The following is a 27,908-nucleotide window of genomic DNA, read 5'->3' on the forward strand; positions in this document are numbered from 1 at the left end:
CTGCTTCAGGTGCCCGAGAAAACTGAGTCTGGGAAACTTTTCACCGCAGCACCAGCTGGTCAGAGCACACTCGTGCTCCCAAATGGGACTGCAGGCAGCCTTTACCGACCGTCAGAGCCGGCCAGGAGCGGATCCAAGGGCTTCCCTTTCCCCGCTGCCGACGAGCAGTCCGGCCTCCAGCGGCAGCGACGTGCAGGCGCCCCCGGCGCTGCCCCGCCATGGTTCCGGGCCCGAGGGCGTCCGGCCGCCGCGCCATCCCCGAGCGCCGGCCCCCCCACCGCCATCTTAGTCCCGCGCCGCCGGGCGGCCCGCCGGCGCCCCGAGCCCGCCCCGAGCCCGCGCAGCCCCGCCGAGCGCGGCAGCGCCATGGTGCGGAGCAGGGCGCTGTGGAGCTGCTGCCTGCAGCTCGCCGCGCTGCCTTTAGCGGCGGGCTGGTCAGGTGGGAAACCGCTGCCGTTCAACGGCTCCGGCTGGAGAGCCGCGGGGCCGCCGCGGAGGGGGTGGAGCGGCACCATGGAGGAGGAGGAGGAGGACGAGACTCCTCAGGGGCAGCAGCAGCCCGGGAGGTGAGCGGCTCTTCGGCAGCAGGCAGCGCTCCGGGGGCGGGGGTCGCTGCCCCCGCGGCTTCCTGTGGGCTGGGAGGGACGGAGCCGAGCGGCGGCTCCCGCCCCGTGCCCGTCCGGCGGAGAGGCACCTGCCCGTCCCGCCGCCTCCAGAGCCCGGCTGGCGGCCGGGGGAAGGGGAGCCGGGGCAGCGCGGCGCTGCGCACCTGCTCCGAGCGGGGCAGCGGGGCTCGCTAGGCGTACGGTACCGGCGTCCCGCCGGGTGAGTGCGGCGGCAGGGACCGGGCTGAGCCGCGGCGGCGAGCGGGGCCGAGGCGGGGAGCAGCGGGGCAGAGCGGGGGTGGCGGCGTCCGCTCGGAAAAGTTGGGCGGTGGGCGAGGTGCCCGGGGCCGCCGAGCCCTGGCTGCTGGTCGGAGGGGAGCCAGTGGCCCGGCCGTCTCCTGCGCGGTCCTGGCCCCGGGGGAGGCGTGGGCTGGCTGCGGGGCTGGGGCCGCTGCTGCCGGGGAGCGGGCGGGTCGCCCCGAAATGTGCCGCGGTGCTGGCGGCAGGTCCCGACTAGCGCCAGCTCCGGAGACGTGGGGGACGGGGAGCTCCTTTCACAGCGAAGGAAGAAACCCTGGAAGAAAAAGTCTTGCACCCCCCGCCGCCCGCCCTCCGAGCGGCAATGCTTTCCTTTCCCGTAAATTGACGGTAAAATGTGCTGCAGTAGCGCTCGGAAAGAAACAAGTTATATAATCGCCCGTAAAAAAAAAAAAACCCCACGTTTCATGGCATTGACGGTTTAGTGACTGTTTTCGTTCGAAGAGGAGGCACGAGCAGATGTTTATCCCGAGCATTTTTCTTGCGTCGTACAGTGCGAAGTGGAAGGTATTAACCAAGTCATTTAATGTAATTAGTTCAGTCAAATACTCTCAATGATCGGCAATTATCTCTAGTAAGGATTTAGAGAAAGTATTTGTTGGATGTCTTGACGGCATGCAGTTAAGTTCATATTAAATTTCTGCAGAATTTTTTTTTTTTTCTAGTGATGGTTATGATTTCTTCTGTTTGCTAAATGGCGATTATGAAGCAAGTTTTCAGTTTTAAAAGAAAGCTGTACTTTGGTATTTTTTTCTTTGTTTTCCAAACTACACCGACTAAAGTGACATAAATTAAAGGTAGTGACAGGAAAATCACTTTTCTGGCAAAAGACCTTTGAAAAGGGTCATGTCTCTTTTAAGTCATAGTAGCAGCTTTAGCAGATAATAAAGTAGGAAGCCTGATTCATTTTATAGGTAAGACTTTCAGGAAGACAAGAAGATTTTTATCTTATTAATGCAAGAATTATTGCAACGGTTGCTTTAGAAATGCCCCAAATGATCTGAAATTGAAATACCTGTTATAAAAAGATAGTGGGAATCTTGAATACTTGGAGGTTGGAAAGCCCTGTCTGATTCACTCGCTGTGATGGAGAGGACATGTTCAGGAGAGGAGGAAGTAAGGGGTGACAGTGAAACTTCAAATGTAAACAGCAGTTACCTTGGCTTCAGCATGGCTGAAATCAGCAGAGATCTGCAGCCTTTTTAAAAGGAAGCAATCCTTTTTTATTTTTTAACTTGTATTAACTAAGTAGCTTTGAGAAACTACCTCAGCAGAAATCTATTTTCTCAGTCTTTTGAACCAAACCTGCAGATTTTCCATTCAGAAATAGCTTTTAAGTTCTTTTCTGCAAATGGGAAGGCAATTGCTTTGTCTGCAATGAGAAGAATTGAAATGCTGCCATATTAATTAGTGCATTTATATAACACCTGCTATGAAATTATTTTTTCCTTTTGTCACATCTATGAATCCCTTCCTGAGCTTACTTCACTTCTTTTTCAGTCAATTGCTCTAAGTATGTAGTTTGCAGTATGCTGGCTAGAACTGTAATCAGAATCCTACTTCTAATACGCTCAGAGCCAGGACCATGGTAAATCATTTGGTCATCTTCTGTCTAAATGCAGCTTTGAGTAAAAAGGATTTTTCTGTAAACCAGATGTTGCTCTTGGTTTGAATATTCTTAGAACATCTAGGAAAGAAGTTACGTGATATTACATGCAAACAGTAAATAACTTAGTATTTAGCAGCCGTATAAAGAAGGGATGATTTGGCTTTGAATAACATATAACTGCACCCAAGCAGATAAACCTTATGAAGCTGTTAAGCAAAGAAACGTGGGCATTACCAAGTGACACTATGCAGCAGAGTGTTTTCATTGTGTCCGTACTGTGAAAAGCAGGGTTTGATAAGAGGTTGTGTGAGTGAAAAGTCAAGTGGTAAGGAATGTATATCGAGATGCGTATCAAGAGAATTTTCTTGTCTAAGACCTGTTGCCATGGCTGGAGCTGGTAGTGCCACTGTCTGCTGAGTAAGGGTAAGAGTCCAGTCTTCATTGCTTATAATGTTTCAGTTGTTGAAGCAGAAATCTCCCGTGCTGTGGACTGGGTTTTGAGGGAGGGTTTCAGTGAGGTTCACCTGTTTCTGATAATGATATTGTTGCAATAGCAAGTTGTTAATGTGTGTCTATTTAGGTGTGTTTGTGTCTCCTTAAAACACCTACATATTTAGGATGGTGCCTCAAAAATTAGTAGATGGCTCACATGTGTGTTGGAAATGTGCCTTGACTCTTCCATAAGGAAAAAAAAATAAACAACAACAAACCAAACCACTTTTAGTATTAGCACTTTTGTTGTTGACTAACAACCAAAGCACTTTGCATTTCATTTAGGGTACATGAAGAGACATGATAATCTAGAGTTGTGGGGATAGAGTAGAAGGCTAGTTAATGTGTTGTGATGTTTCCAGTTTGCTTGGGTATTTGTGTTTTGCTGTGTCTGGTGTTCTACCGCTTGGAATTGCTTTTAATGGCTGTGTTTCAGTTAAAGAGCCATAAGGGTGATGTATCACATATGCTCTCTGGCTTTCCAGTACGAAGTTTTGAAGATTTGAAACTTTTATATTTGGAAAGGCTGATGGCCTTCTAGCTTAACTCACATGAAAGAAAGTCTTTGAACAGTTACATTAAAGAAAAACATTTTTCAGCAACAAAAAACCTTCTAATTTCCTTATCTTAACTGACCTGGAAATTATTTGTTTGGATTTCAATAAATTAGAAGTCAAATGTTATAAATAGTTCAATAAAATCCATATGTCTGTGGGGTGTGTGTACCTACACACACAGACAGAAGGGGAGAGAGAGAGAGGGAATGTTGGGACAGGCAAAAGTTGAGTTTATGTTGAAGTCTAGGTAGATTTAGAAAGAATTTAGGGAAATATTTCTTACATTGCAGAGAAATGACATTGGGTCATATGTGCTTGGATTTTGAACTGGAGAGGGAATCAAATAGACAAGCATTTAAATATGTATATAAATAAAATTGTATGACTGTTAATTTAAAAATAAAAACTAGTTTAGTGCTTGGGCATTGCTGTACTTCCTGGACAACTGAGGTTTTATAAGGTTTTAAAGGATTATTCTCAGGGTGAGTCTAGAGAAAGTTTGCATAGGAGTTTCTTCCTTTCTGGCATGGAGAGAAAAGGAAAAAGAAAATTAAAAGGCTTAGTACATGAGGTGGAGATAGCAATTGTGCAGTTGCAGACATAAAAGTGCCAGAGTTGATTATAGATGAACTGCTTCAGATCCTGCTTTGCCACGTGGATCCTATGGAAGAAAGTTTTAACACTTCTTTGCACTTTTATGGAAACAGTTCTTACCTTGCATTTATAGCCATGTGCTACAAAGGAAGTCAGATTTCTACCACGGTTTGTTCAAGTAGAGTCTTTGTTGCCTTACGTGTAGTACTACTTATTTTTAGTCATATCTAATTGATGTAAGCTGTTAGATGGGAAACCTTTGCCCTCAGGATGGAGTGCGAACTTGTAATATTTTAAAACTTCATTTTAGTTAAGAAAAAGCTGTGCCAACAGTTCCAACATTACCTAATAACTTAAAATACTAAAGCCACGATGCATAGGCTGTTAACATATGGGAGTGGCTAAAGTGTATTTGTAAATGCTAAACTTTAAAGTTTGGTGTTCTTTTCTAACAGTAAGTCCCATCCTGGAAAGGTTTGTCTCTGTAGTCATATCGGTAGACTGAAACTAATGAACTACACATTTGCATAAATCCTTAAAGGAGTGAAGCTGGTGCTAGAACACTGAAGTTGGGGTCTAGTTCCTGTTAGCTGAGTTGGTACAAGTTTCGTGTTCGCTTTTTTGGAAGAGCTTTATTGAAATCCTATATAAGTGTGAAGGGCCATTCTTGGAGATTATCGTTACTGTTGGAATCCAGAGTTTACCTGCCAAGCTGTGTGCATGCACTATCTTCTCTTGTTTTTCCATTGATTTCAAAAATGGTCTGCGTTTGATTTGTGATCCAGTGATTGTCTTGTGTACCATAACACAGCTGTAATGCATGAACCTTGCTTCTGTATGTTGTCAGCCAGAGTCCTGCAGAGCAGGTAAGAAAACTTTCATTCCAACTCTTGTGTTTTCAACATTCTTCCCTATACATTAAGTAGTCATATGAAATTAGTTGTTTAGGGAGAGCAAAGGAAAGCACTTTCTGTTCTGGTGTAGGGAAAATTTACTCCTACTTTCCTTTGATGACTGCTTCAGCAATAGCACAGAATTACACTGTTCTTGTGCTTAATCATAATGATAGTCTAGGCTGCTCTTTTAAATGTGATGGCTGCATGCCAACTTTTGGATACTTTTATTCAAGACTGCAGTACGAGATGAGGGTAGAGAGGGAAATAACTTATTAAAATAGGCCTATATAGCTAAGGAAATTGGCTGCTGGGTCTGTCATCTCTGTTAATATGTGTGGCCCTTACAGACAACCGCTGTTGTATCAGGGATCATAACCTAAACAGAATAGGCATGTAAGAGAAAGCTTCTGTCATATTAAATACAGTTCATAAACATGTTTAGGGACTACAAAGTGCTTGTATTGGATAGGGACAGTCAGCTGGGGCACCTGGAAAAGGGAAAATAGTTATGTGTTGTCCCGGTTGTAGGAAGAGGCATCTTTATGCAGTTGATACAGTGCCTGTAGCTGATCAGATTTAACCCAGGGTTAAGAAATAGCTGGCTCCGGGTACTACTGATGGACCTGACTCTAAAAGCCTATTTGCATTTGTATCCAGAGGCATATAAGGGTGTAGCTGACAGGCACTCATAATGGCTATGAATAACTTTCTGTTGGTTTAGTTTCCCTAATGAATGCCAAGTAAGTAGAGGTTGAAATGTGTAATATGGGAGTGGGCTGCTGTTTGGGTGGTGGGTAGCTATTGAATTTGCTTAGTTATAATAGGAAACATCACTCTTGGAGGAGGCAGCCAGAGGGTTAAAGCATCAGTACTTAATGTGAATGAAACCTTGGATAGGGAATAGACTGAAACTGAAGTATGTTAAGGGTAGGAGGAATCATTGAACTGAACTTGGTGGTGTGTGTAACTGTGCTATGCTGACTGAATTCAAAATGGAGGGTATTTAATGACTGACTTTTTTATACTAGCACTGGCATAAATAGTTTTTGTTTACAACAGTGTATTCCTGTTCTCACCCTTCCCTGTCCTAGCCAGTTTGTTGGTATAAACACTTGCATGGTTACGCAGTGATGCAGGTGAAAATTAAGTGCTTCTCTAGGGGATGGGAAGGTAAGAAGTGACTATCAGCTAGATCAGTTTCTTGAACTAATTCACCATGTGGACAAAAACACTTGTTTTGACAAGCCTGGGGGAGTAATGAGGGCAGAAATGGATTGGCTCATAGTGGTGGCTGCTTAAGTAATACAACTGTTGTAAGAATGTGCCTCACAACAGACAGCCGTGGGTAGATGCTTCACATGTGTTTATTTGTAACTGATTTTTTTTTCTGTGTTATGGCTAAATAAAACTTTGCTTTGTTTTACTATTGATCCTCAAACTAGCTAAGAATAGTAAAGAATTCATCCTAATTCTATGAGGTTGTTTATGGAGAGAGCTGTTTCTGTTATCAACTCAGTTACTCATCTTTCTTGAACAGTACACAAGATCACTAGAGTCAGAATACCTACAGATCTGTTGAGAACAGAGAGGAACTGGGCTAGGAACATATAGCTGTGCTATGAAATGGGTACATCCAAGAATTCAAGGTGGCTGTGCTAGCATGGGTTTTTTTGCTTTGTGGACATTTAGAAAATACTGCAATAGGACATCACACAGAATCTCAAGCTCGCTGTTAAAATATCAAGTAATTTGAATGAAAATTTCTGCAATGCTTGTTCTTACTTGCAACTTTTAATGGGAAATCTCAAATAATAAAAGTATTTGTAGATCAGCTAGTTGCAAGCTTGAGGTGTCATCTTTGTGTGAAATTCTAAGACCAAGAGCGTCTGGAATAATTGCTGTCACAACTGCTGTTGCGGTTGTAAAAAAAAATACGTGTAGTGAAAGAAGACTTCCAAGATGCCTAGCAGCGTACGGTTTGCAGAAAGCTCAGGTTATTGCTATGATAAGTCTACAGTGGTATGATGAATAGCCTGAAGTACTGCACAATAAAAGTTTAAATGCATTCAGAATTTTCCAGTCTCAAACTGTTAATTAATTAAAGCAGACAATTTCAGACCTGAAGGAAAAATAAAAGCACAGCCAAAACTTAGCTGGCAGTTGTTTGATAGTTGTGTGCAGGAGTCCTTTTTTTTTTTTTTTTTTGAAAAATTACTTATGTGCTCCCTAGTGTTTGCAAATGCCTTACCTTTTAGCTGATTTTTTTTTTTTTTTATTTCAAGTGAAAAAGTGTGCTTTTTGCAGTCATAAAAATATGTATGTTGAAATAAAACTTCTGAGTCATGTAGCAGTATATGACTTGCAGAAAGCTCAGTCTTGCTTTGGTAAGGCAACTGTGGTGTGAGTTTGCTAGGAATCATGTGCTGTCCCTTTTAGGTGATGTGTAGTACAGCCCAGTTCTGGATGTAGTCTGTACAGAGAGACAGTGATTGGAAATGAACCGAACTTGTTGCTTCAAAAATAGAGAAAATTAAGGATATTTGGAAAGCTATGGAGTGTTTGCAAGGTAAATGTAAAGTTTTGTGGCTATTGTTGGGTTCCAGTAAACCATAGCCTCACAGTAACTCTTAAACTTTCTGGCTGAGGGATTTGTTAAATAAGGACCACATTTCTGTGTAGAAAAGGATAAATCTGTTCTGGCAGACTTCATGGTTAGTAGCATGTCTATGCATGGCTGTATGCTTAGTAGGGGGAACTACATTTCAGTTATGGAGTAGTGGATGTTAGAGGAGACTAGGTGGAAAAGGTGAAAACTCGCCCAATAGATTTTATGTTGATGCATTTCTTCTTCAAATAAATTTAAAATAATTTGGTTCAAAGCTCTGCTGTGTTTAAAAGACCATTTAAAAAGAAAAATGTTAATGTCACAGTGCTTCTTGTAACGTTAGTGTATCCTGTTTTCAACCTTCTTTTGGAACAGAAAGAGAAGGTATTAAAATGTTTAGTTAAACTTTTAATTATTTTCCCAAATAAACAGAATACTCAAAGCCAGAATATTTGTATCCAAGTTTTCAGTTATATAAGCAATGCTAAAATAAACAATTTACCCCAGACCTGTTGTCCTGAGTGCTATATCCTGTTTACAGGTGTAAGCCTGTTTGCTGGGACATAAGACATGGGTTTTCCATGCCGTGTCCCGCCTGATCTACAACTTCTTTCTTGCTTGGGGGATTACTAAGAGCCCCTTAGTACTTGGTGCTGGAAAACCAGTTATGTGAGCTGTGTGTTTTGATTCATGTTAGACTTCATCCTATTCATCAGACAGTGATGTTCTTCCCCTCTGCCTAGTTGTACCTTCTGGCCTCGTGGATTTGGCATGACTAATGGTCTCCTTCAGTAGTTTGTGTGTCTTGGTCCATTTCCTTTTCTGAATTCAGCTGAAACAGTAAAGCATCTCTGAGCACAGAGAGGGTGGTTGTGTTGCATCTTGCCTGAGCCCCTCTTGTAAATAGTGGCAATCCACTTGCCCTTGTTTAGGGGTAGGTCACCTCATCCTGAAGGATGAGTTCCATTTGTTAAGAAAGCAGTTTATAATGCTTTTAAGTAGAATAGTAGCTTTCCTCTTTGTTTGAAAGTGTGGAAAATGGAAGATTTCTTGTGGAACCTTACAATAACAAATATTCACCAAGGACATGACCCCTTCCCCCTGCCCCTCCCAAGTGAACACAACTCTGCTCCAGTTTGATTTTGGTGTCTCTATCGCTCGTGGTTTGGCTGGCAATCTGGTGCTTAAATTTTTTTCTCAGGTGCCAAACTGTTCTTTTTGGGGAGGAAGAATTCAGGAAAGCTGGATGAAAAATCAGCTTATTTCTGATCGGGTATTTTCTAATACTTAAAATATACCTGCCAAACCTTGTGTGTAGAGGCTTTCTTTTGCAAAAGGGTAAGAATCTCCTTGGAGTAATAACTGGTTGAGTTTTATTTTAAGCTAATAATTGCTGGCTTTCAAGAAATGGTCACCTACTTTTTTTTTTTTTTTTTAAATAAGAAAAATTAGATTTCTTTTACTGTATTCCATGAATATTCTAGGATGTATTTTACCAGTTTAAATGAAACAGAAATGAACTGGCAAGATTGATACTTCAAAGGAACCTGCAGTTCATCAGGAATACTTTGTCAGTTAATTGTTTGTAAATGTGTCCCTTTCTTATGCATGTAAAAGGGTTTAAAGTATTCTGTGAACACTGAGGTCTTTTATCCCCTCAGTTGCTTATGGAATACTAATGAAAGTAATGTATGTGCATCATGTGGAAAATATGTTGGCAGACAGATACCTGCAGTGCCTTAAATGCTTTGGCATTGTCTTTGTTTAATCAGCATAGTCGATCCCTACTTCCCCTAGACGTTTATACTTTCAGAATAAGATCAAAGGTTTATATGAAAATTTCAGCAAAAGTAGAATTCACCTATTTTAGAGATGAATGAATAGATAAACAGAAGCTTAAAAATAAAACCTTAGGCACTCTGGTCTTTAATATAAAATGTCTTGAAGGAACAATAATTACGGTAGTTATATATATTTAAAAATCAGATCTGAGATGTTACTAGAATTTCCTGGAATTAAGTACCTATCTGATTAAACTTTTATGATTTGTTTTCATGATGCTTTCTAGAAGAGTAGATGTTTTATGCTGTGTCTGTGTGCTTTGCTAAATTAGTAAGCTGACTTGGCATTGAAAATGTTCTTTGAGGAAATGCAAAAAAAAACCCCACCTCTTAAGTTAAAGTTAAGTTAAAATATCCCTTACAATTTTTTGGATATTTGCCTTTTTGTGGCACTGATTCTTTTTATTACCATTTGTCTGTTTAGAATGGTATAGAGCAAGCTGGGTGGCTGTTCCATTGAAGGCTGGTTCCAGTAAATGTTTAGAGGAACAGAGGAAAAAAATGTAGGAGTATCAGCAGTTAAATTAAAATTATGATGCAGATGTGGTATCTTGTTGCTAAGTAGAAAATACATAAATGGAGTGGTTTCAGTAAAACTACAGGGAAACTAGAGTACAAAGCAATGACATTAAAATAGGATTATGACCAAGGGTACTATTTATCAAAAAAGTGTCAGCAATATTTTCTGAACATTGTTCATGCCTCTTTATCAGAAGTGAATTTTGATGTGTTAATATTTTATCTCTACTGTATGGCAAAATAATGGTTATTTTGTTAAGAAAATTTCACAATATTTATCAATTACCATATCTTTGCAACTGACACTGTACTTTCTGTGTAGTAATAGGTTGCTGCTGAAGTAGCAGGCACTGCCTCTGCATTAAAGTTGGAGCATCACCAGTGTCCTGGTTTGGCTGGGATAGAGTCATAGGCCAGCCATAAGCAGTTTCAAGCCAGCCAGGGCAGCTGACCTAAGTTAGCTACAGGGGTAACCCATCCTATAATGTCATGGTCATTATAAAGGGAGGAGGTTTACTGAAGAGAGGGAGCTTCTGTGGGATTCTTGCTGGGGTTCCTCCTGCTTCTCCTCTGGCTTTTGCTGAGGACTGCTCTGCAGTAGATCCTGACAACAGCATGTTCATTTGGCTAAGTATTTTTCTGTTTGTACTGGTGATGTTTTCATTAAATCTGTTGTACTTTTACCTATGGGTCTTCTCTCTTTTTTCCGGATTCGCCTCCCTGGCCGTTGAGGGTCCATTGGGTGATAGACCAACTGTTACAGTTTAGCCCTGGGTACAGCCTAAACATAGACAGTCTGTTTGGTGCCCAGAGTTTGTTTGGGAAACAACTTGAATAGCTTACCCAGAAGAGTTGTAAACCCTTACAAGAGCTGAAATTTCAGCAGATTTTGATGGAATCAGTCACTATGTTGGTGTTTGCACTTGGTGGACTTCTTGATCCTGGAGTTGCTTGTGCAGCTTTGCATGGCTTTACCAATGCTTGTTATTGGCTTTTTGACGCTGGTCACTTCTGGGCATACGGGTAAAAGTGCTGCTCTGCTGAGTACTCCGGCAGTCGATTATGGCATTATAAATTATTTTGTAATTACACCAGTTTCTCATCTCCATGAACTTGTAATGGGCAAGAATAAGTGGCAATACCCGTGGGATATTTCTGATACCGTATTCATATTATCAGTTCTTTTTAATATCCTTCTCCTTAGAGAAAAGTACTGGTATAAAGGAGGGTGCAGTGCAACTACTCAGCCCGCAGTGACAGGTGATGCAGCAGACCTAGGTATTCGATCAGTGCCAATTGCCCCGGTAGAAAAAACTAAGTATAACAATATAGCAGGTCCTGCAGGAACATCTTGAACAGATGACAACACGATCCCTAACTTTGGGTGAGACGAGAGATAGCTGCGAGGATTATGGTCGGCATGACGGAGAGCCGCTTGTTACCTGGCTGCTCTGATGCTGTGATAATGGCGCTAATGGTGTAGACTTGAATGGTAGAGAGGCTAAACAGCTGGGACTAATGGCAAAGGAAACTGGTATTGACAGAGGCCTTGGAAGAGTGGCAGATCCTCTCTCTCTGGAGGCGACACCTGTTCAGTGTACACAACAGGTATCCCTTTAGAGATGATGTTGTGTACTGACTAAGCAAGTGGACGACCATTGAGAAGGGCATGAGTTACTTGAGAGAAATAGCTGTGTGGGTGATCATCCTTTCTGACCTGTATGACCCACAGTCACCGGTAGACCCATATGAACTTAAGCTTACTGGACCCACGTGGCGCAAGGGGGTCCTGAGCGTGCCACCTTCATGTGCCAACACACTGGCATTATTTAGCAATGGAGACATGACGAGGCACCAACTGTGGGTGAAACGGATGACAGGTTGCAACAGTATGCCGATAACCTCACTGCCTCCCCACGTGCTGGTATCTCTACTGTTGAACAGACATTGGAGAAATCCACAGAATTGCTTGGTAAAGTGTTGGAAAGATTGTCCCGCCTAGAGGATAAAGTCCACGCTCTATCCGAACCAACGCCTGTTTCGGCTGTCAGGAGAAGGAATCTTCCCGTGAGGCCTGAGGAGAAGCAACAAACCTCATGAGGCACCGTGTGGTTGTTCTTGTGGAACCATGGAGAAGACATGAGAAGGTGTGATGGAAAACCTGCTGCAGTACTACAGGCATGAGTCAATGAGTTAAAAGGTAAAAATACCAGAAAAAGGGGCCCTGTCAGGAGGAGTGCTGTGCCAGTTTCCAGAGAGCAGACCCCCAGATGACATGGGTGGGCCTCAGATCCTAATTTGAGACATACAAGTAATGGTGATGAGAGGGTGATCCATGCAAGCTGCTCACGTACAAATGCTGATGATGGACACTCTGCTCAGAAGTAGAGAGGCCCTGCCTCCAGCCAGGGGGAGGACAGGGACAACCATGTCTATTGAACTGTGTGGGTTCGATGGCCTGGCACATCAGAACCACAGAAATATGAGGCATTAGTTGATACTGGGGCACAATGCACCTTGATACCATCGAATTACCAAGGAACAGACTCCATTTATATCTCTGGAGTAACTGGAGGTTCACAGGAATTGACAACAGTAGAAGCAGATACTAGTCTGACTGGACGTGACTGGAAGATGCATCCTATTGTGACTAGCCCAGATGCCCCATGTATTTTGGGAGTAGATTATCTCAAGAGAGGGTACTTCAAGGACCCAGAAGGGTACAGATGGGTGTTTGGTGTAGCGATGGTGGAGACAGGAAATTAAACCACTATCTGCCTTGCCCGGTTTATCAGATGACCCTTCTGTTGTGGGGCTGCTGAGGGTCGAGGAACAAAAAGTGCCCATCACCACTACAACAGTTTGCCGGCGACAACACCATACTAATAGAGACTCCCTGATCCCCATCCATGAGCTCATCCGTCAATTGGAGAACCAAGGTGTGATCAGCAAGGCATGACCTTTAACAGTCCTATATGGCCATTGCAGAAATCCAGTGACGAGTGGAGACTGACAGGGGACTATCATGGCCTGAATGAAGTAATGCAACTGCTGAGTGCTGCCGTGCTAGACGTTTTAGAACACTCAGTGTGAACTGGAGTCGAAGGCAGCCAAGTGGTACACCACTGTTGGTATTGCCAATGCAATTTTCTCTATTCCATTGGTGATGGAGTGCAGGCTGCAGTTTGCTTTCATGTGGAGGGGTGTCCGGTATACTTGGAATCGATTGCCCCAGAGGTGGAGACAGTCCCACAATTTGCCATGGACTGTTACAGTCTGCACTGGAAAAGGGTGGAGCTCCTGCGCATCTGCAATACATCGATGACGTCATTGTATAAGGTAACACAGCAGAAGAAGTTTTTTGAGAAAGGGGAGAAAATAATTCATATTCTTTTAGAAGCTGGTTGCACCATTAAAAGAGGCAAGGTCAAGGGACCTGCACAGGAGATCCAGTTTTTGGGATTCAAATGGCAAGATGGGCATCTCCGGATCCTGATGGATGTGATCAACAAAATAACAGCCATGTCTCCACCAAAGAACAAAAAGGAGACACAAGTGTTCCCAGGCATTGTGGGTTTCTGGCAAAGGCATATTCTGGTTACAGTCAGATTGTGAAACCTCTGTATGAAGTGACTCTGAAGAGAAGAAGCTTTGATTGGGGCCCTGAACAACAACAGGCCTTTGAGCAGAACAAGAAATTGTGCAGGCTGTATCCCTTGGTCCAGTCCGAACAGGACAGGACATTAAAAATATACTCTATACTGCAGCTGGGGATAATGGTCATACCTGGAGCTTGTGGCAGAAAGCACCAGGGGAGACTTGAGATTGACCCCTAGGATGCTGCAGTCGAGGCTGCAAAGGCTTAGAGCCATCTATATTCCAGCTGAAAAAGAAATATTGGCAGCGTATGAAGGAGTTAGAGCTGCTCCAGAAGTGATTGGGACTGAAGCACAGCTCCTCCTGGCGCCATGACTGCCGATGCTGAGCTGGATGTTCAAGAGTAAGGTTCCATTCATCATGCCACCAATGCTACCTGGAGTAAATGGATTCCCTTACTCACATGGCGGGCCCGCATAGGAAATCCCAATTGTTGTGGAATCTTAGAAGTGATCACTGACTGGCCAGAAGGCAAAGACTTTATCAGGCCACCAGAAGAAGCGGTGACATGCGCTGCCAAAGCCCTACCATATAATCAGCTATCAGAGGATGAAAAACAATATGCCCTGTTTTCTGATGGATCGTGCTGCCTTGCAGGAAATTGTCAGAAGTGGAAGACTCCTGTGTGGAGTCCCACATGATGAGTCGCAGAAGCAACTGAGGAGAAGGTGAATTGAGTCAGTTTGCTGAGGTAAAAGCTGTCCAGCTGGCCTTGGACATTGCTGAACGAGAAAAGTGGCCAGTACTCTACCTCCATACTGACTCATGGGTGGTAGCTAATGCCTTGTGGGGATGGTTGAAACAGTGGAAGCAGAATAACTGGCAGTGCGAAGGTAAACCAATCTGGGCTGCTGCATTGTGGCAAGATATTGCTGCCCGGCTGGAGAAACTAGTCATAAAGGTGTGCCATGTAGATACGCATGTACCTAAAAGCTGGGCAACTGAAGAACCAGGGAGAGGATCAGGCTGCAGAAGTGTTCCAAACAGATCTAGACTGGGAACATAAGGGCGAACTGTTTCTAGCCTGGTGGCCATGACACCTCAGATCACCAAGGAGGAGATGCGACGTAGAAGTGGGCTCGTGACCAAGGGGTGGATTTAACTGTGGAAGCTATCGCACAGGTTATCCACGACTGTGAAACATGTGCCACAATCAAGTAAGCTAAACGGTTAAAACATTTGTGCTATGAAGGATGATGGTCGAAGCATGAATTCGGAGAGGCCTGGCAGATTGATTATATCACACTTCCTTGAACCCAACAGCTGTCTTTCAGGATAACAGAATGGTGATGACTGGAGCTAGCCTAGTTGAGTGTTGTCCAACAACTTCCTTGAGATGGACTGACAGCCTGTGGGCATGAACATGATGAAGTTTGTACCATCTTTTCCTGCCCTGAGAGACTGCTGTGATAGATGGAATCCATTGGACCAGACAAATTCAGTGAAGCTTTTTGACAAATAACCTATGAACAGAAGACTAGTAACTGTGTATATATACGTGTATATATGTATTGAAAAATGGAAAGAATATTAGTGATGTGGACATGACATAAATAGTATGGGCTAAGGGGTGGAATGCTGTCCTGGTTTGGCTGGGTTACAATCATAGGTCAGCCATTAGCAGTTTCAAGCCAGCCAGGGCAGCTGACCTGAGTTAGCTACAGGGGTAACCCATCCCATAATGCCTGGTCATTATAAAGGGAGGAGGTTTACTGAGGGGAGGGAGCTCCTGTGGGATTCCTGCTGGGGTTCCTCCTGCTCATCCTCTGGCTTTTGCTGAGGACTACTCTGCAGTAGATCCTGACAACAGCATATTCATTTGGCTAAGTATTTTTCTGTTTGTACTGGTGATGTTTTCATTAAATCTGTTGTACTTTTACCTATGGGTCTTCTCTCCTTTTTCCAGATTCGCCTCCCTGGCCGTTGAGGGTCCACTGGGTGATAGACCAACTGTTACAGTTTAGCCCTGGGTGCAGCCTAAACGTAGACAACCAGTAAATGCACTTGGGTTCAATTTGATAACGCTTCTTATTTGTATAAAAACTTATCTGTAATGTTGCACTGACAATATTTTTCCCGGTAATTATGAACTTGTGAGTGGCACAGTGAGTTACGCAATTTCTAAGAAAACTGTGGGCTTTAGTTCTGTTCTCTGAAAATGTTGAGTGGACTGGCTTTGGTACATCAGCCCAGTACTTCTCATGTGAGTACACAGCTAAAATTTGAGTATCTGAGCTAATGAAATAGTAGATAGGCTAAAACATGTGGTGGAGAGTTTTCCACAGGACAAATGTCACTATTTTTTATTAAAACTTATTCCTGCACCTAAGATGTATATTATGCTGTCTGACCATTACTTGTCACCTTCTAGTTTTTATCAGGTAGGGTTTGTAAGTACTGGAAAGCTGTGTACTCTTTAAAATACTGACCTGTTTTTAAAAGAAAACTGTCAGAACAGAGTATTTACTTTCAACTGAATTGCTGAAAATAAATATAGAAACTGAAGCATTTAGCTACAACTGAACTGCTTCAGCAACTTTTAAAATAAAATAGAGATATTTGTGTTTTCTGCTGTGGATATGATGAGAACAACAGGACTCCAAACTCTGTAACGCTTAAGTGCAGTTTGGAATAAGAGACTGACTACTGAGTTCACAGTTTTCTAACAAATGTGTCAGAATTGTGACTTTATAGAAATAAGCTTTTCTCAGTTACTTTCTCACTTTTTTATATTTCACAATGGAATTAAGAACAGACATTGCAGCTATGGTTTATTTGAGATCTTCCAGTTTTCTGTAGCCTTTCGCTACTCAGTTCAGTTAAAGGTGTATCAAAATTGTATTTGAAACAGTTACTTTTACTGTTACTGCAATAAGCTTTTCCTTCCTTTTGGACAAAATAGGAAATAGGACCACATGTCTTTTGTGTTCTCACTTTTCTGCATGTACATGAGTGTTGCTGTAGAAGTAGTATGTTATTGATGCTACATGAGGCTGCCACTCTTACTACAAAACAAAGTCCCTGTATAGGTAAATCCTAAGGTACTGTATAGTTTCAGTGCCTCTTGGATGGGTTTGCAGGATTGTATTACATCTGGCGCTAAATGTCATAAGTTTCAGGAGGAACTTCATTTACATTTTGGATGAATAGTAAGGAACCCTTCCCCCTCACTCTTGCAGTTGGTAGATAATAGTTCTAGTATCTGAAGCTGTGCATACCAGGGAGTAAAATTCTGCCTGAACTACAAAGAGATCTCACATCTGCTTGCCACAGCATGTTTTTGAAATCTTTTGTGTAATAGCAACTGTTTTTAAAGCATATTTTATTCAGGAAAAAATACAGTAGATCATAAAATGAGAAGGGCGGGCTTGTTTCTAATGTGTGTGAGAACATTCAATCTCACGAATGTTGATGTTAATCCGGGAAAAATTTATTAATTAAAAATTTTAAATTTTAGTTCTTCTCAGAAAGGTATGGATAAGAAAATGGATGAAGAGCAGCCTTTGACTGCATGTAGCCAGTACCCTAAAGAAGCGGTGAGGAAACGTCAGAATTCGGGTCGAGGTTCCAGGGGCAGCGATTCTTCCAGGACCTCCAGGAAAAGCTTCAGGCTGGACTACAGATTGGAAGAGGATGTAACTAAATCAAAGAGAGGCAAAGATGGGAAATTTGTTAACCCGTGGCCAACATGGAAATCACCAACCTTGCCAAATATTTTGAAATGGTCCCTCATGGAGAAAAATAACAGCAATGTGCCATGCTCAAAGCAGGTAAATACTTGCATGTTTTCTGTTCTTGGTTTACGCTGATTTTACCTCTGCTCTAATCAGTAAAATAGGACAGTTTAAATACTTACTAGGCGTCTTTTGGAGACTTTTCCAAGTCCGTTTTTCTGATTTTATTATTGCTTTATTCTTTTCAAAAGGTGGGTTAATACTTTCTGCCTCTTTAATTTTTTTCCTCCTTTCTGTTAGTTCCACACTCTTTGATTTATACAGCTCAGTTTATATTTACAAAACCAACAAAAATGCCCCGCAGCTCAGTCATAAACTACGGTTACACTCTTTCCTTTTTAATAGTCTTGCCTTATGAAGCATACTACTAACATCATTTGTGTTGCATGAAATAGCTGTGGCATATCTCATTTTAAGTTTTGCCTTTTTTTTTTTCTCTAGATTGCTATTTACTACATATGTTCCATCTTTTTCATAAAAACGTAATAAATAGTTGTTGTCATTTACTTATGAAAGTGTTTGCAAATCTATGCTGTTCTGTTTCAGTATACCAGGAGAAAAAATTACACATGTTAAAACTAATGTGTGCAAGTATTTGTACTGAAATGCTGAAGGTTCTAGTGCGAGTTTACTGGGAAACACCGTTATTTGTTCTTGGTTTATTGCTTCTGTCAGATAAAGGAGGTGGGAGAAGCAACCTCTGAGAGAAGCTTCTTTGCCATGAAGAGTAATGGATATTGGAAAGTCACGTGTTATCTTTGTGGCCACAGGAAGTGTTACGATGGCTGCAGTTTTGACAGTTGGGATTACTTCTCAGTGTATTTTCTAATGTGTTGACTGCACTTCAGAGAAGCTGTGCTGAAGGGTGCACAACCAGGGAAAGCATTTTTGAACAAATAGGTGGTGTTAATGCTTTTAAGCATCCAAGAAGGCATGTATAAACTGTAAAGCTCACAGTATTTAGCAAAAAGCTGACACTTTTCATTTTTATCTTACATGAATTACCGTGAATGAAGGAATTTGGTCAGCTTTATGGACAGGAAAGCTGTGTTACTTACTGCCACGTGATGGTCAGAGGTTTGGGGATTTCTTTAAGGATATGTGACACGGAACATGTTTAAGGGAGAAATAATCTTGGCTGGAATTGTTCTGTAATAATAGTAATTAAACTTCAGAAAGAAGCACAGCAAACCGATGTCAGTCTTGGGATCCCTTCCAACAACTGTCTTTTAAATTTAGCGTTCTGCTTTCAGACGCCATCTGCACCTTGTAGAAGTAGCAGCGGTTGTGCCTCAGTGCGTACAGCTTTCTAGGCAGTGTGCTGTGTTACGGTACTTTGGCCACACTTGTGTAAAATTCACACCTCGGTGTTTTCACTTGCCTTTGACTGCTGCCCTACTCTGTATGTGCACGATAGGCTGTGTATCTTGCCAGCACCAGTCAGAAACCTGGTTAGTGACTGAAGTACCTGGAAGGCAGTGCTAAGGTGTGCTACAGAGTGCAGAATATACAGCGCTCTGATGGCAGTGAAGAACTGCAGTGCTCCCCTTTAATTTACAGATCATCCCTGCAATAAAGGATGATTACAAAGAAATGAACACTGTACCAGTTATAAATCTTTCTGGCCCAGCTGGGATTCATTTTGGACTAATTTTATTGCTTTGTATATGAAATTTTTTAATTAAGTGCTTGCAATTATTCAGGAGCTCGGTGAAGTAGATCAGAAATAGAAAAACCTAGACAGGGATCAATGAAAAGTCCTCAGCCATTTCGATGCTTGTTCCAGCAATGTTTGTTCCACACCTAAATCAACCTGTAAAGCACTTCTGAGCTTGTTTAAAATTCAAACTAAAGGCTCCATACTTTATTTAGCTCTGCTAGATAGCATGTCCTTTGAGCAGACGCCTACTTCAGTTTCCACACTGAGTGTGCCTAGTGATACCCTGCCATGCTGGGCAGGTTCACTTTATCTGTACCAAGTGCTTTGCATATGTAAAAAAAGCATATTGTCCAGGATATATACTTCACTGTGTAAAAGCTGTATGTATTATAATCATGCCTTCACAACAAGCCTGTATCATTATCCAGAACACGTAGACTTATTGTATTTTCATTACAGGCTTTATTAATAACTTTTTTCAGTAGTGTTGGCGTATCTTTAATTATTAGTTGTTGGATCAACAATGTAGATTGTCCTCATTTCTGTAAAATCCAGTGGTATTCCAGTATGCACTAAGCGCCAAAAATCCTAAGCTAATTAGCTAGTCTTACCAAAGCCCATCATGTGTTTCCTCTTGCTTTGCATTAGGAAGGAAAGAACAACATGGAAGGGGGGAGGGGAGAAGGGGCACAGCGGGAGGAATTTTTGTATTACTCCAGCGGTGAAGATAAGACAGTATTAGGCACGTTTTGCTTCTGTTGGTAGCTGATTTGACATTAATGCCATATTTCAAAGATGTGTTACACTTCTTGTAGTATTAATATGTTTCTGGTTAGTCTGACAGAGAACAAAGTGTACTATAGCAGGATAAAAGATCTGTAAGGTTGTGTATTTCATTCATTGTGTTGTTCTGTCCTGTTGTGTGAGTTTTAAGAATTTCATGTGAAGTATACTGCCAGTGGAACTGGTGTTTCAGTTTGAAATCTTATATGTTGAGTAGTGAGTCCTTATTGCTTTAAAAAGTAATTCTGGGGATTTTAGCATACTTTTGTAAAATATGAAAAAAAAACCTCAAAACAAAACCAAAACAACCAAGAAAACCCATAAACAACCCCAAACGCAAAACCCATGCACTGAGAAGTAATTTCTTTAGCTGTTTCCCTGTGTGATTTACTGTGATTGCTCAATAAAATGCCTGATTTCAGATCTTATCCTCTTAGGAATCATTGATTTGGATCAAAGGCCTGTGTATCACAAACCCATAGATCCCACATGGAGTCCGTGCTTTCCAAGTTACACTGCCTTTGTGCTCTTGGTTTGCCTTGAGCTTTTGTTCACAGAATTTCATTTAAATAGGTCAGGATACCAGTTGTTCAAACTATGTTACTCTTTTATTTACCAGTCTTCCTATCTGTGTGTCCTTTAGAAATGCTTTTTATAGCGATTAGTTCTACCCTTAAAACACTGTTTGAAATACTTAATAGTGTCAATCCTAGTGACATCCTTGTAAAGCCTTTAATAGTGGAGACGTGTTCTGGTTTTACCCCGATAGGCAGCTAAGCTCCACACAGCCTCTCGCTTATTCCCCCCGCAGGGGAATGAGGGAGAGAATTGGAAGGGCAAAACTGAGAAAATTCATGGATTGAGATAAAGACAGTTTAATAGGTAAAGCAAAAGCTGCACGCACAAGAAGAGCAAAGTAAGAAATTCATTCGCTCTTTCCCATCGGCAGGCAGGAGTTCAGCCATCTCCAGGGGAGCAGGGCTCCATCTCATGTAGTGGTTACTTGGGAAGGCAGATGCCATAGCTCCAAACATCCTCCCTTCCTTCTTCTTCCCCCAGCTTTTACTGCTAAGCACAGTGTGATACGGTATGGAATATCTCTCTGGTGAGCTGGGGTCAGTTGGACCAGCTGGGTCCCCTCCTGGCTTCTCACGCGCCCCCAGCTCTGCTGGCTTGGGTGCTGTGTGAGCACTGTTCAGCAATAGCTAAAACATCAGTCTGTCAAGGCTGTTTTCAGCACAAATCAAAACAGCCCCATAGGAGCTACTAGGAAGAAAATTAACTATCCCGGCCAAAACTAGTACAATATGTTTGAGTCTCAGTGAAGAACTCCTTGTTCACATCTGCCAATTGGCCAGTTCTCCATCCATTTAGTATCGTTCATTCATATTGCAGGATGCTAATTTTAAAACCTAGTTCATGTCAAATGTTAGCAGAAATAAAGTGGATTAATTTAGAATTCTTGGAATAATTTGTAGTCTGCCTCTAAAACCAGCTACTTAAAAAAGAACATTTTCTATAAAAAATGTACTTACCTAAGTTGCATTCTGACAATTAATTATTAAATTCCATATCAGAATTTGTTTTCTTTGATATAATCTGATTTGTTGACTTGATTTGGTGGGTTGTCCTAATTTCCATTTTTGAGTATTATATTAGTTTTATGGATCTTCCACTTTTTTTTTTTTCCATTGAAGTGTCACAATATAACACTCTGCGGTTCAGGTTTCTGTTGCCAGTGTCACTCCTGTGTACTTAGAGTGAAATAGCGATAAGAAAGCGATGCTTCTTTCTTGGAGAAGCAGCAGTTTGTCTCAGTCTAATACTCGTACTTAGTTTATTCCTGTATGAATTAAGTGATTGCACTGTACTAACCTTGTGTTCAGCTTCATGGAATGTTACCTATTTCTCATTCCTGGAGACAGTCGTGAAACTTTTTCAGTAGACATGTCTTGTCCATTAGCTCTCAGAAAAAGCAATTTCATGAATATTTTATTACTTACAGAGACTTGCAGGGGGGTGGAGGTGTGTGTGGGTTTTTTTTTTCCCAGCATATGCTTTCCAAATCAATAAAATATTGTGGAGAAAGTAACTTTCCTGTCAGGAATGTTTTAGCAAGGGAAGTCCTAGACTCCTAAACTGTCACAGCATCAGCTGGACTTTTAAGGGAGCAGGAGGTCAGCTCTATATAAGCTCGCTAATAGTGCTAATCTACTATCCTAGACTGAGAGAGTGAGAGCAGCAACCATGACAAGGAGAACTTGACTAGGAACCAGAAGAGCTGGGACATCTGCGATTACCAGGGAGAGAAGAGTGTCAGGAGTCTGTAGAAGCTGCTTAACAGAGGAGAATTCTTCTCAAGTGGTGCAAGGAGTTCAGACTAGAACTTTTTGGGAGCAGAGCCTTAGCCATGCTGTGGCCGAGCTGGAGATGGTCAGGAGCTCTGAGAAGACTGTTGGTTTTTTTAACGGGAACACTCTTATTTATTACAAATAAAGCTTCTGCATAAGCATCTCAGCCAAACTGCAGTGAAGAACTCTGGTTCAAAATGAGAGAATGGGTGGTGGCTGGATGATGACTTTCAGTAGATAATTTACAGCCATGGCCTCCTTTGTGCCAACTGCAGCACTCTTGAGGCTACACACAGAGTCAGATTTGGAAGCCAGTCGAGCTGAAAGCTGTCTTATTTTCCTTGTCTGGATTAATGTTGAGCCGGATCAATTCTCTGACCTGTGAGACTTGAGTGGGGACTGCATAAGTATTCATGCGGGAACAAGAGGGGAGGTGGGGGAAGGTTTCCATAACTTTGTTAGACAGGAGCATGGACTTAGGTTGATTTGAAGTTGTTCATGGGACTGCATCCTGAATATACAGGGACATCAGTATAGTGATTTATTCAGTAATAATTAAACTTTGATTACCTTGAGGGTTTCAATAAAACATCAAGAGTAGCATAGCTAAGTGCCTTAAGGTCCATCTTTAAAATGAGATCTTGGTTTGTTTGTGTTTTACAAACGTTCATTGAATTATTGGCAGGATGGCAAGACAGAATTGTAAAAGCTAACATTAGCCAAGTGAGGTTAACCTCCGTGTGCTGCTTCTATACATAATAGAGAGAGAGTCTGCTAAAGGCTGATAGAACAGAGCTGCTGTGGAGTGCTGTTTGGAACATGGCATTTTCTTCCATCTCTGAGTTTGTGACTTGTGCTAGGACTTAGGGGGATGCATCGTTTAGTTGCACACACTAAACTTGAGCATTTGTTACAGTAACAGTGTGTATATGTAGTCTTTTCCAGGTCAGGAAAGCCATCCGATTGCAGAGTCTTTCCCAGAACTCTGCAGTGCTTTCACTGCAATGCTTTCAGACTGACTTTCTTTATTAGTAGGTCTCCTGGCCTGATGGGATACTCTCAAGCTCTCTTCTCTCTCCACAGAGAAGTGAAAATGTTACAAAAAGGAGGAAGTAGCTGGGAAAAAGGTCATTAAAAAGGCATCTGTTCTGTGTTGCAGTTCTCTGGTTGCCTGAAAATACAAACAAAATGCAAATCTTGATTGTAATGACTTGTGCCTTGCACGCTGTTTTTGTTCCATGGCCAAGTGCATTCTGAAATCTCACGGCTATTGTGTTCTTTTTTGCTAGGAACTCGATAAAGAGCTGCCAGTGTTAAAACCTTACTTTGTGCAAAAGCCGGAACTTGCTGGAAAGACAGGAACTGGTATGCGGGTCACGTGGTTGGGACATGCCTCAGTTATGGTGGAAATGGATGAACTTATATTTCTTACTGACCCAATCTTCAGCCAGCGAGCTTCCCCTACTCAGCTGATGGGTCCCAAGCGCTTCCGAGGACCTCCATGCACAGTAGAGGAGCTCCCCAAAATAGATGCAGTCGTGATCAGCCACACCCATTACGATCATTTGGACTATGGCACTGTAACGAGTTTAAATGAACGCTTTGGGAGTGAGCTGCGCTGGTTTGTGCCTCTGGGGCTCTTGGACTGGATGCAGAGATGCGGTTGTGAGAATGTGATTGAACTGGATTGGTGGGAAGAGAACTGCGTCCCTGGTCATGACGTGGTCACTTTTGTCTTCACCCCTTCTCAACATTGGTGCAAAAGGACTGCGACAGATGATAACAAGGTTCTTTGGGGCAGCTGGTCTGTCTTGGGACCTTGGAATAGGTTTTTCTTTTCAGGAGATACTGGATACTGTGTTGCCTTTGAACAGATAGGTAAAAGGTTTGGACCTTTTGATCTTGCAGCCATCCCCATTGGAGCTTATGAGCCAAGGTATGAAAATCAAAGTTTGATCAAAGTACATAAATGAAGTCATATACTGATGACAAAAAAAATACACCCAGAAGTGACAACTGTAGGTATACTTCATTCAGTTATATTATTAGTTATAGTTAAAATAAGTTATATTGTAAGTAGAATATAGAGGCAAAAGAAGGAAGTTGCTGGGGCAAAAGGACATTGCTGAATGACAGGAAAAAAAAAAGGCAGGCAATTGGAAGATGGAGCTGCCATGTCTAGGATGCTAGTCTGTCTATGTGTGATGCTCTTGGAGAGTTTTTTCTTCACTCTTAAGCATAGCAAGGATGAATCAGATGACTTTCTTCCATGAAAAATGTTGAGTAAAAAATCTGGAATTACTTCATGGCTCTTTTTCTGAAATGGCATCACTTAATCCAGCCCATTTAGATGCGTGCAATTTGCTGCATTTTTCTCTTGCTTCAGTCTTTATGCTGTTTTTGCAACTTATCTGGAGATAAAGATGACTCCTCTATAGAGTGTGAAAGATCTGCAGCCTACTTATGACAGGGTATCTAGACTTTTAGATGATAATGCTCACATAATGCTGGAAGCAAAGCATGTATAGGCTGGGAAAGGAAGATAAGAATCTGAATAACGTAGTAAAAATGTGGTATCTTTCAGGAATTGCCAGGTTCTCTCTTCTGCTTTACCACTGTTCCCTTAAGCTATCTTCTGAAGCACACACATTTTGGTGTGCACTGCGAGCATGAAATTTTCAGGAATGGATTTAAATCTATGGCCTTAATGCCTCAAGGCACCAGTAGTATGTCCTTATACTATTAAAAATATAGGTAAGAAAAAATGCATTTGAAAAAGGGAGTGAAATACCCACAAACCAGCAGTTCATGTACATTGGTATATTCCAGTGTGTTGATTTTGAGTGTTATGGAGCTTGTGCATCTGAACAACATACAGAATTTTTTTGATTAGATGAGTGTACTTTTTTTTTTTTTTTAGATTCTTTGCAACTTAGCAAATGCAAGTAAAGAAGAAATCTCACATGGAATTCAGTGACACAAAAAAATGTACTTTTTTGGTAGGTGGTTTATGAAATACCAGCATGTGGATCCTGAAGAAGCAGTGAGAATCCATATTGATGTTCAAGCAAAGAAGTCTGTAGCAATTCACTGGGGGACCTTTGCTTTAGCAAATGAGGTAAATTTCAACACTATACATGAGTTCAGATTTCCTGAGTACACGGTCATTAATGAAGCCTTGCTCATGTAGTTTAGCCTACGGATCTGTAAACGTGCGCTTAAAATATAAACTTTGTAGGAGTGAGAAGTTGTCTCTGTCTGGTAGTTCAAAAAAACGCCTAGCTTTTTATAACCAATTACATAAAATATTTCTGTGGTTAAGATTAACTTGAAAGTACAGAGTTATTGAAACAAACGTGGAGGACTTTTGATATCTGAAAGCTGAGGAACATGAGAGGTGGGGACAGGTATGCGTAAAAAAAGTAAACTCAGGAGTGCGTCACTTGGAGACAGTGAGAGTTGCATGCCTGTAGGTCCGTAAAGTATTTATTTGTCACGTCTGTCTAGTGAATAAATTGAATAGTATTTTTAATAGTTGATTCAAATACCAGGAAGAACATGAAAAACTGAGTTATTCTGAGTTGCTATTTTTTTTAAAAATTACTTTTTATCCCCTCTCCACGTTCCCAGCTGCAATAAGAAGGTTACCCAGGTAATCTCCCTGACAATGCCTTTTCTGAGATGTAACAAATGCAATGAAGTAACTTCAGGGGGACCTCGTTGAAATGGCACTAGTTTTTAAACAGTAAAGCTGACAACTCTGTTTTACTAAACGAGAGAAAGCGCCACCTGCTGACCCGCTAACAGTTCCTCCTACCGCCGTATTTCTGCCTCTGAGGGACTGAGTTCAATACATTGAAGACGACAGCATTTTGGATGATGCGTTGTGCCTTGCTAGTCGCTCTACAGCTGTAAATCAGCATTCTTAGAGTTTAAAAACTGAAAATTACACCAAACATTTTAATTTGACAAATATCCTCCCCCTGTTTTGGTAATGTTTAAAACGTAAACCATTTCTTCTTTAGAGCAGTGACGTTCTTTTTTCCCCAAATGCTGCAACAGTTATCTTTTCCCTCATATTATTCTTATTTTTCTAGTATTACTTGGATCCTCCAGTTAAACTGAACGAAGCTCTTGAAAGATACGGCTTGAAAAAAGAAGACTTCTTTGTCTTAAACCATGGAGAATCACGGGACTTGAGTACAAATGATGGGTTTGAATAACAAAACAGTAGCAGTTCCTTGTAAGCCCTATTTGATTTGAACTAGCAATCAATGTCACAAATATTAATATGATGTACTTACAAAGTAGATTTTTTTTTTTGGAGTGAATTGGATTTTTAGATGCCAGGTTTGTCAGTTTCAGAACTAAAACTAACTTACTTACCAATTTCATGATGAATTTTATGAGTTACATTGTTTATAAATTTTGAGAGGTGATCTAAAACCTGGTTAATCTGTAAAGTATTGTCTGGGATTAACTTGGTTTCAACTTGTATGTATACCACTGATAAATTACTGGGTTTTTAAAAAAAAAACCTCATCTTACCTGCAGCAGCAGCAATAACCTCAGCACAGGACATACTCGGAGAATTAATGGCTGACTTGAAATAGTCATTGTTAGCATGTCATCTCCCACTTGTTAATCATTAATCTTCAGGGTATGCCCTGTACCTTCGCTGTATGGTTTGTGGGCTGGAGTCTTCCACTACAGCTGTGTTGTTAAAGCACAAGCACAGTAAAATAATTATTTTACTGAGTGCTTCTACATTCTCCTATATTGATGAACCACAAAAGCTGAATTTTACAATGATCTAAAGAAATGTGCCTTTTAAAGAGAGAGAGAATTTAACATTGCATCATTGATGTGTAAAACTTACTGCTGGCCAGAGTATCTGCACACTTTGGTTGTTTTGTCAATGTTTTTAAGTTAGGCCTGAACGTGTCGAAAATAACTTTCTTGTCAAATGCAGTACATGAAATGGAAGAATCCCTTAATGCGCTTGTTTTTGCATTGACTCAGCCTATTACTAAGTACTTTTTTTTTTTTTTTTTTAAGTAAAAAGTCTTAAGCAAGGGCTGTGGTACTTTTTCTTATAGCTTCCCTATAATTTTAAAGTTGAATGAGAGATTACAACATTGTTCAGTATTGTAAAACTTGGCTAAATATGTCTGTATCAAATTGCCATGCTAATTTACAGAATTAAAGCCTATTGTTGCCAATAAAGAGAGTTGTTATTCTCCTTCATAATTCACTGACGAATCATTTTTTTTGTTCATGATTTGTTTTCGTCTATGGGAGATGTGTATTTTTTTTTTTTGGCTCTTGCTGTGCATTACATCTTGTGTTCATATTCCATGAAGATAAATAAAAAGACACATTACTTCCCTGCAATTTAAAGACGTAAATTTCTGGCAACTGACTGAAAGCAGTTAATGAGATTTCATGCTAGAAGCAAATGGAAGTAATCTTTTCAACTGTTGACAGTTATCTTTTAAAAATCCTAGAAGTCCTGGAAGTCTTACAGGTCTTACCACCAACAAAGAACAACACAAGGAGGCAAAGACCACTTATTCCACGTTCACGCCGAGGAAAGGTTCTGGAACAGAGGTTTACACTTACATCAAGAAAAAGCAGCTTCTGTTCCTTTGGTGGGATTCGTATTTGACAAATATCAAGATTTCTTT

The 27,908-nt window shown here is 41.4% G+C and overlaps 1 protein-coding gene across 3 annotated transcripts; it reads left to right on the forward strand.

Moving 5' to 3' along the window:
• The first annotated feature begins 366 nt into the window (after positions 1-366).
• Positions 367-27,471, forward strand: NAPEPLD (N-acyl phosphatidylethanolamine phospholipase D). Of its 3 annotated transcripts, XM_086474273.1 has the most exons (7): positions 367-566; positions 691-825; positions 13,025-13,031; positions 17,161-17,463; positions 23,511-24,157; positions 25,225-25,339; positions 26,319-27,471. In XM_086474273.1, exons 1-7 carry the CDS (start codon positions 367-369, stop codon positions 26,442-26,444), a joined length of 1,533 nt encoding a protein of 510 aa, XP_086330399.1. In that variant the 3' UTR covers positions 26,445-27,471. The 3 variants fall into 3 exon arrangements, with proteins under 3 accessions (XP_086330399.1, XP_086330414.1, XP_086330406.1); XM_086474288.1 differs by lacking the exons at positions 691-825; positions 13,025-13,031 and adding an exon at positions 10,805-10,810 and having other exon boundaries at positions 367-554; positions 17,151-17,463; XM_086474280.1 differs by lacking the exons at positions 691-825; positions 13,025-13,031 and having other exon boundaries at positions 17,151-17,463.
• The last annotated feature ends 437 nt before the right edge of the window (positions 27,472-27,908 follow it).

This window comes from Leptosomus discolor, chromosome 1 (assembly GCF_034619465.1).
Source record: "Leptosomus discolor isolate bLepDis1 chromosome 1, bLepDis1.hap2, whole genome shotgun sequence".
Lineage (NCBI taxonomy): Eukaryota > Metazoa > Chordata > Aves > Leptosomiformes > Leptosomidae > Leptosomus > Leptosomus discolor.

Excerpts from the sequence above, each read along its gene's own strand:
- NAPEPLD (XM_086474273.1), top strand. The coding sequence starts at position 367 with ATGGTGCGGAGCAGGGCGCTGTGGAGCTGCTGCCTGCAGCTCGCCGCG. Across the intron at positions 17,464-23,510 it reads ATGTGCCATGCTCAAAGCAG|GAACTCGATAAAGAGCTGCC; the intron begins GTAAATACTTGC and ends CTTTTTTGCTAG. Across the intron at positions 24,158-25,224 it reads ATTGGAGCTTATGAGCCAAG|GTGGTTTATGAAATACCAGC; the intron begins GTATGAAAATCA and ends CTTTTTTGGTAG.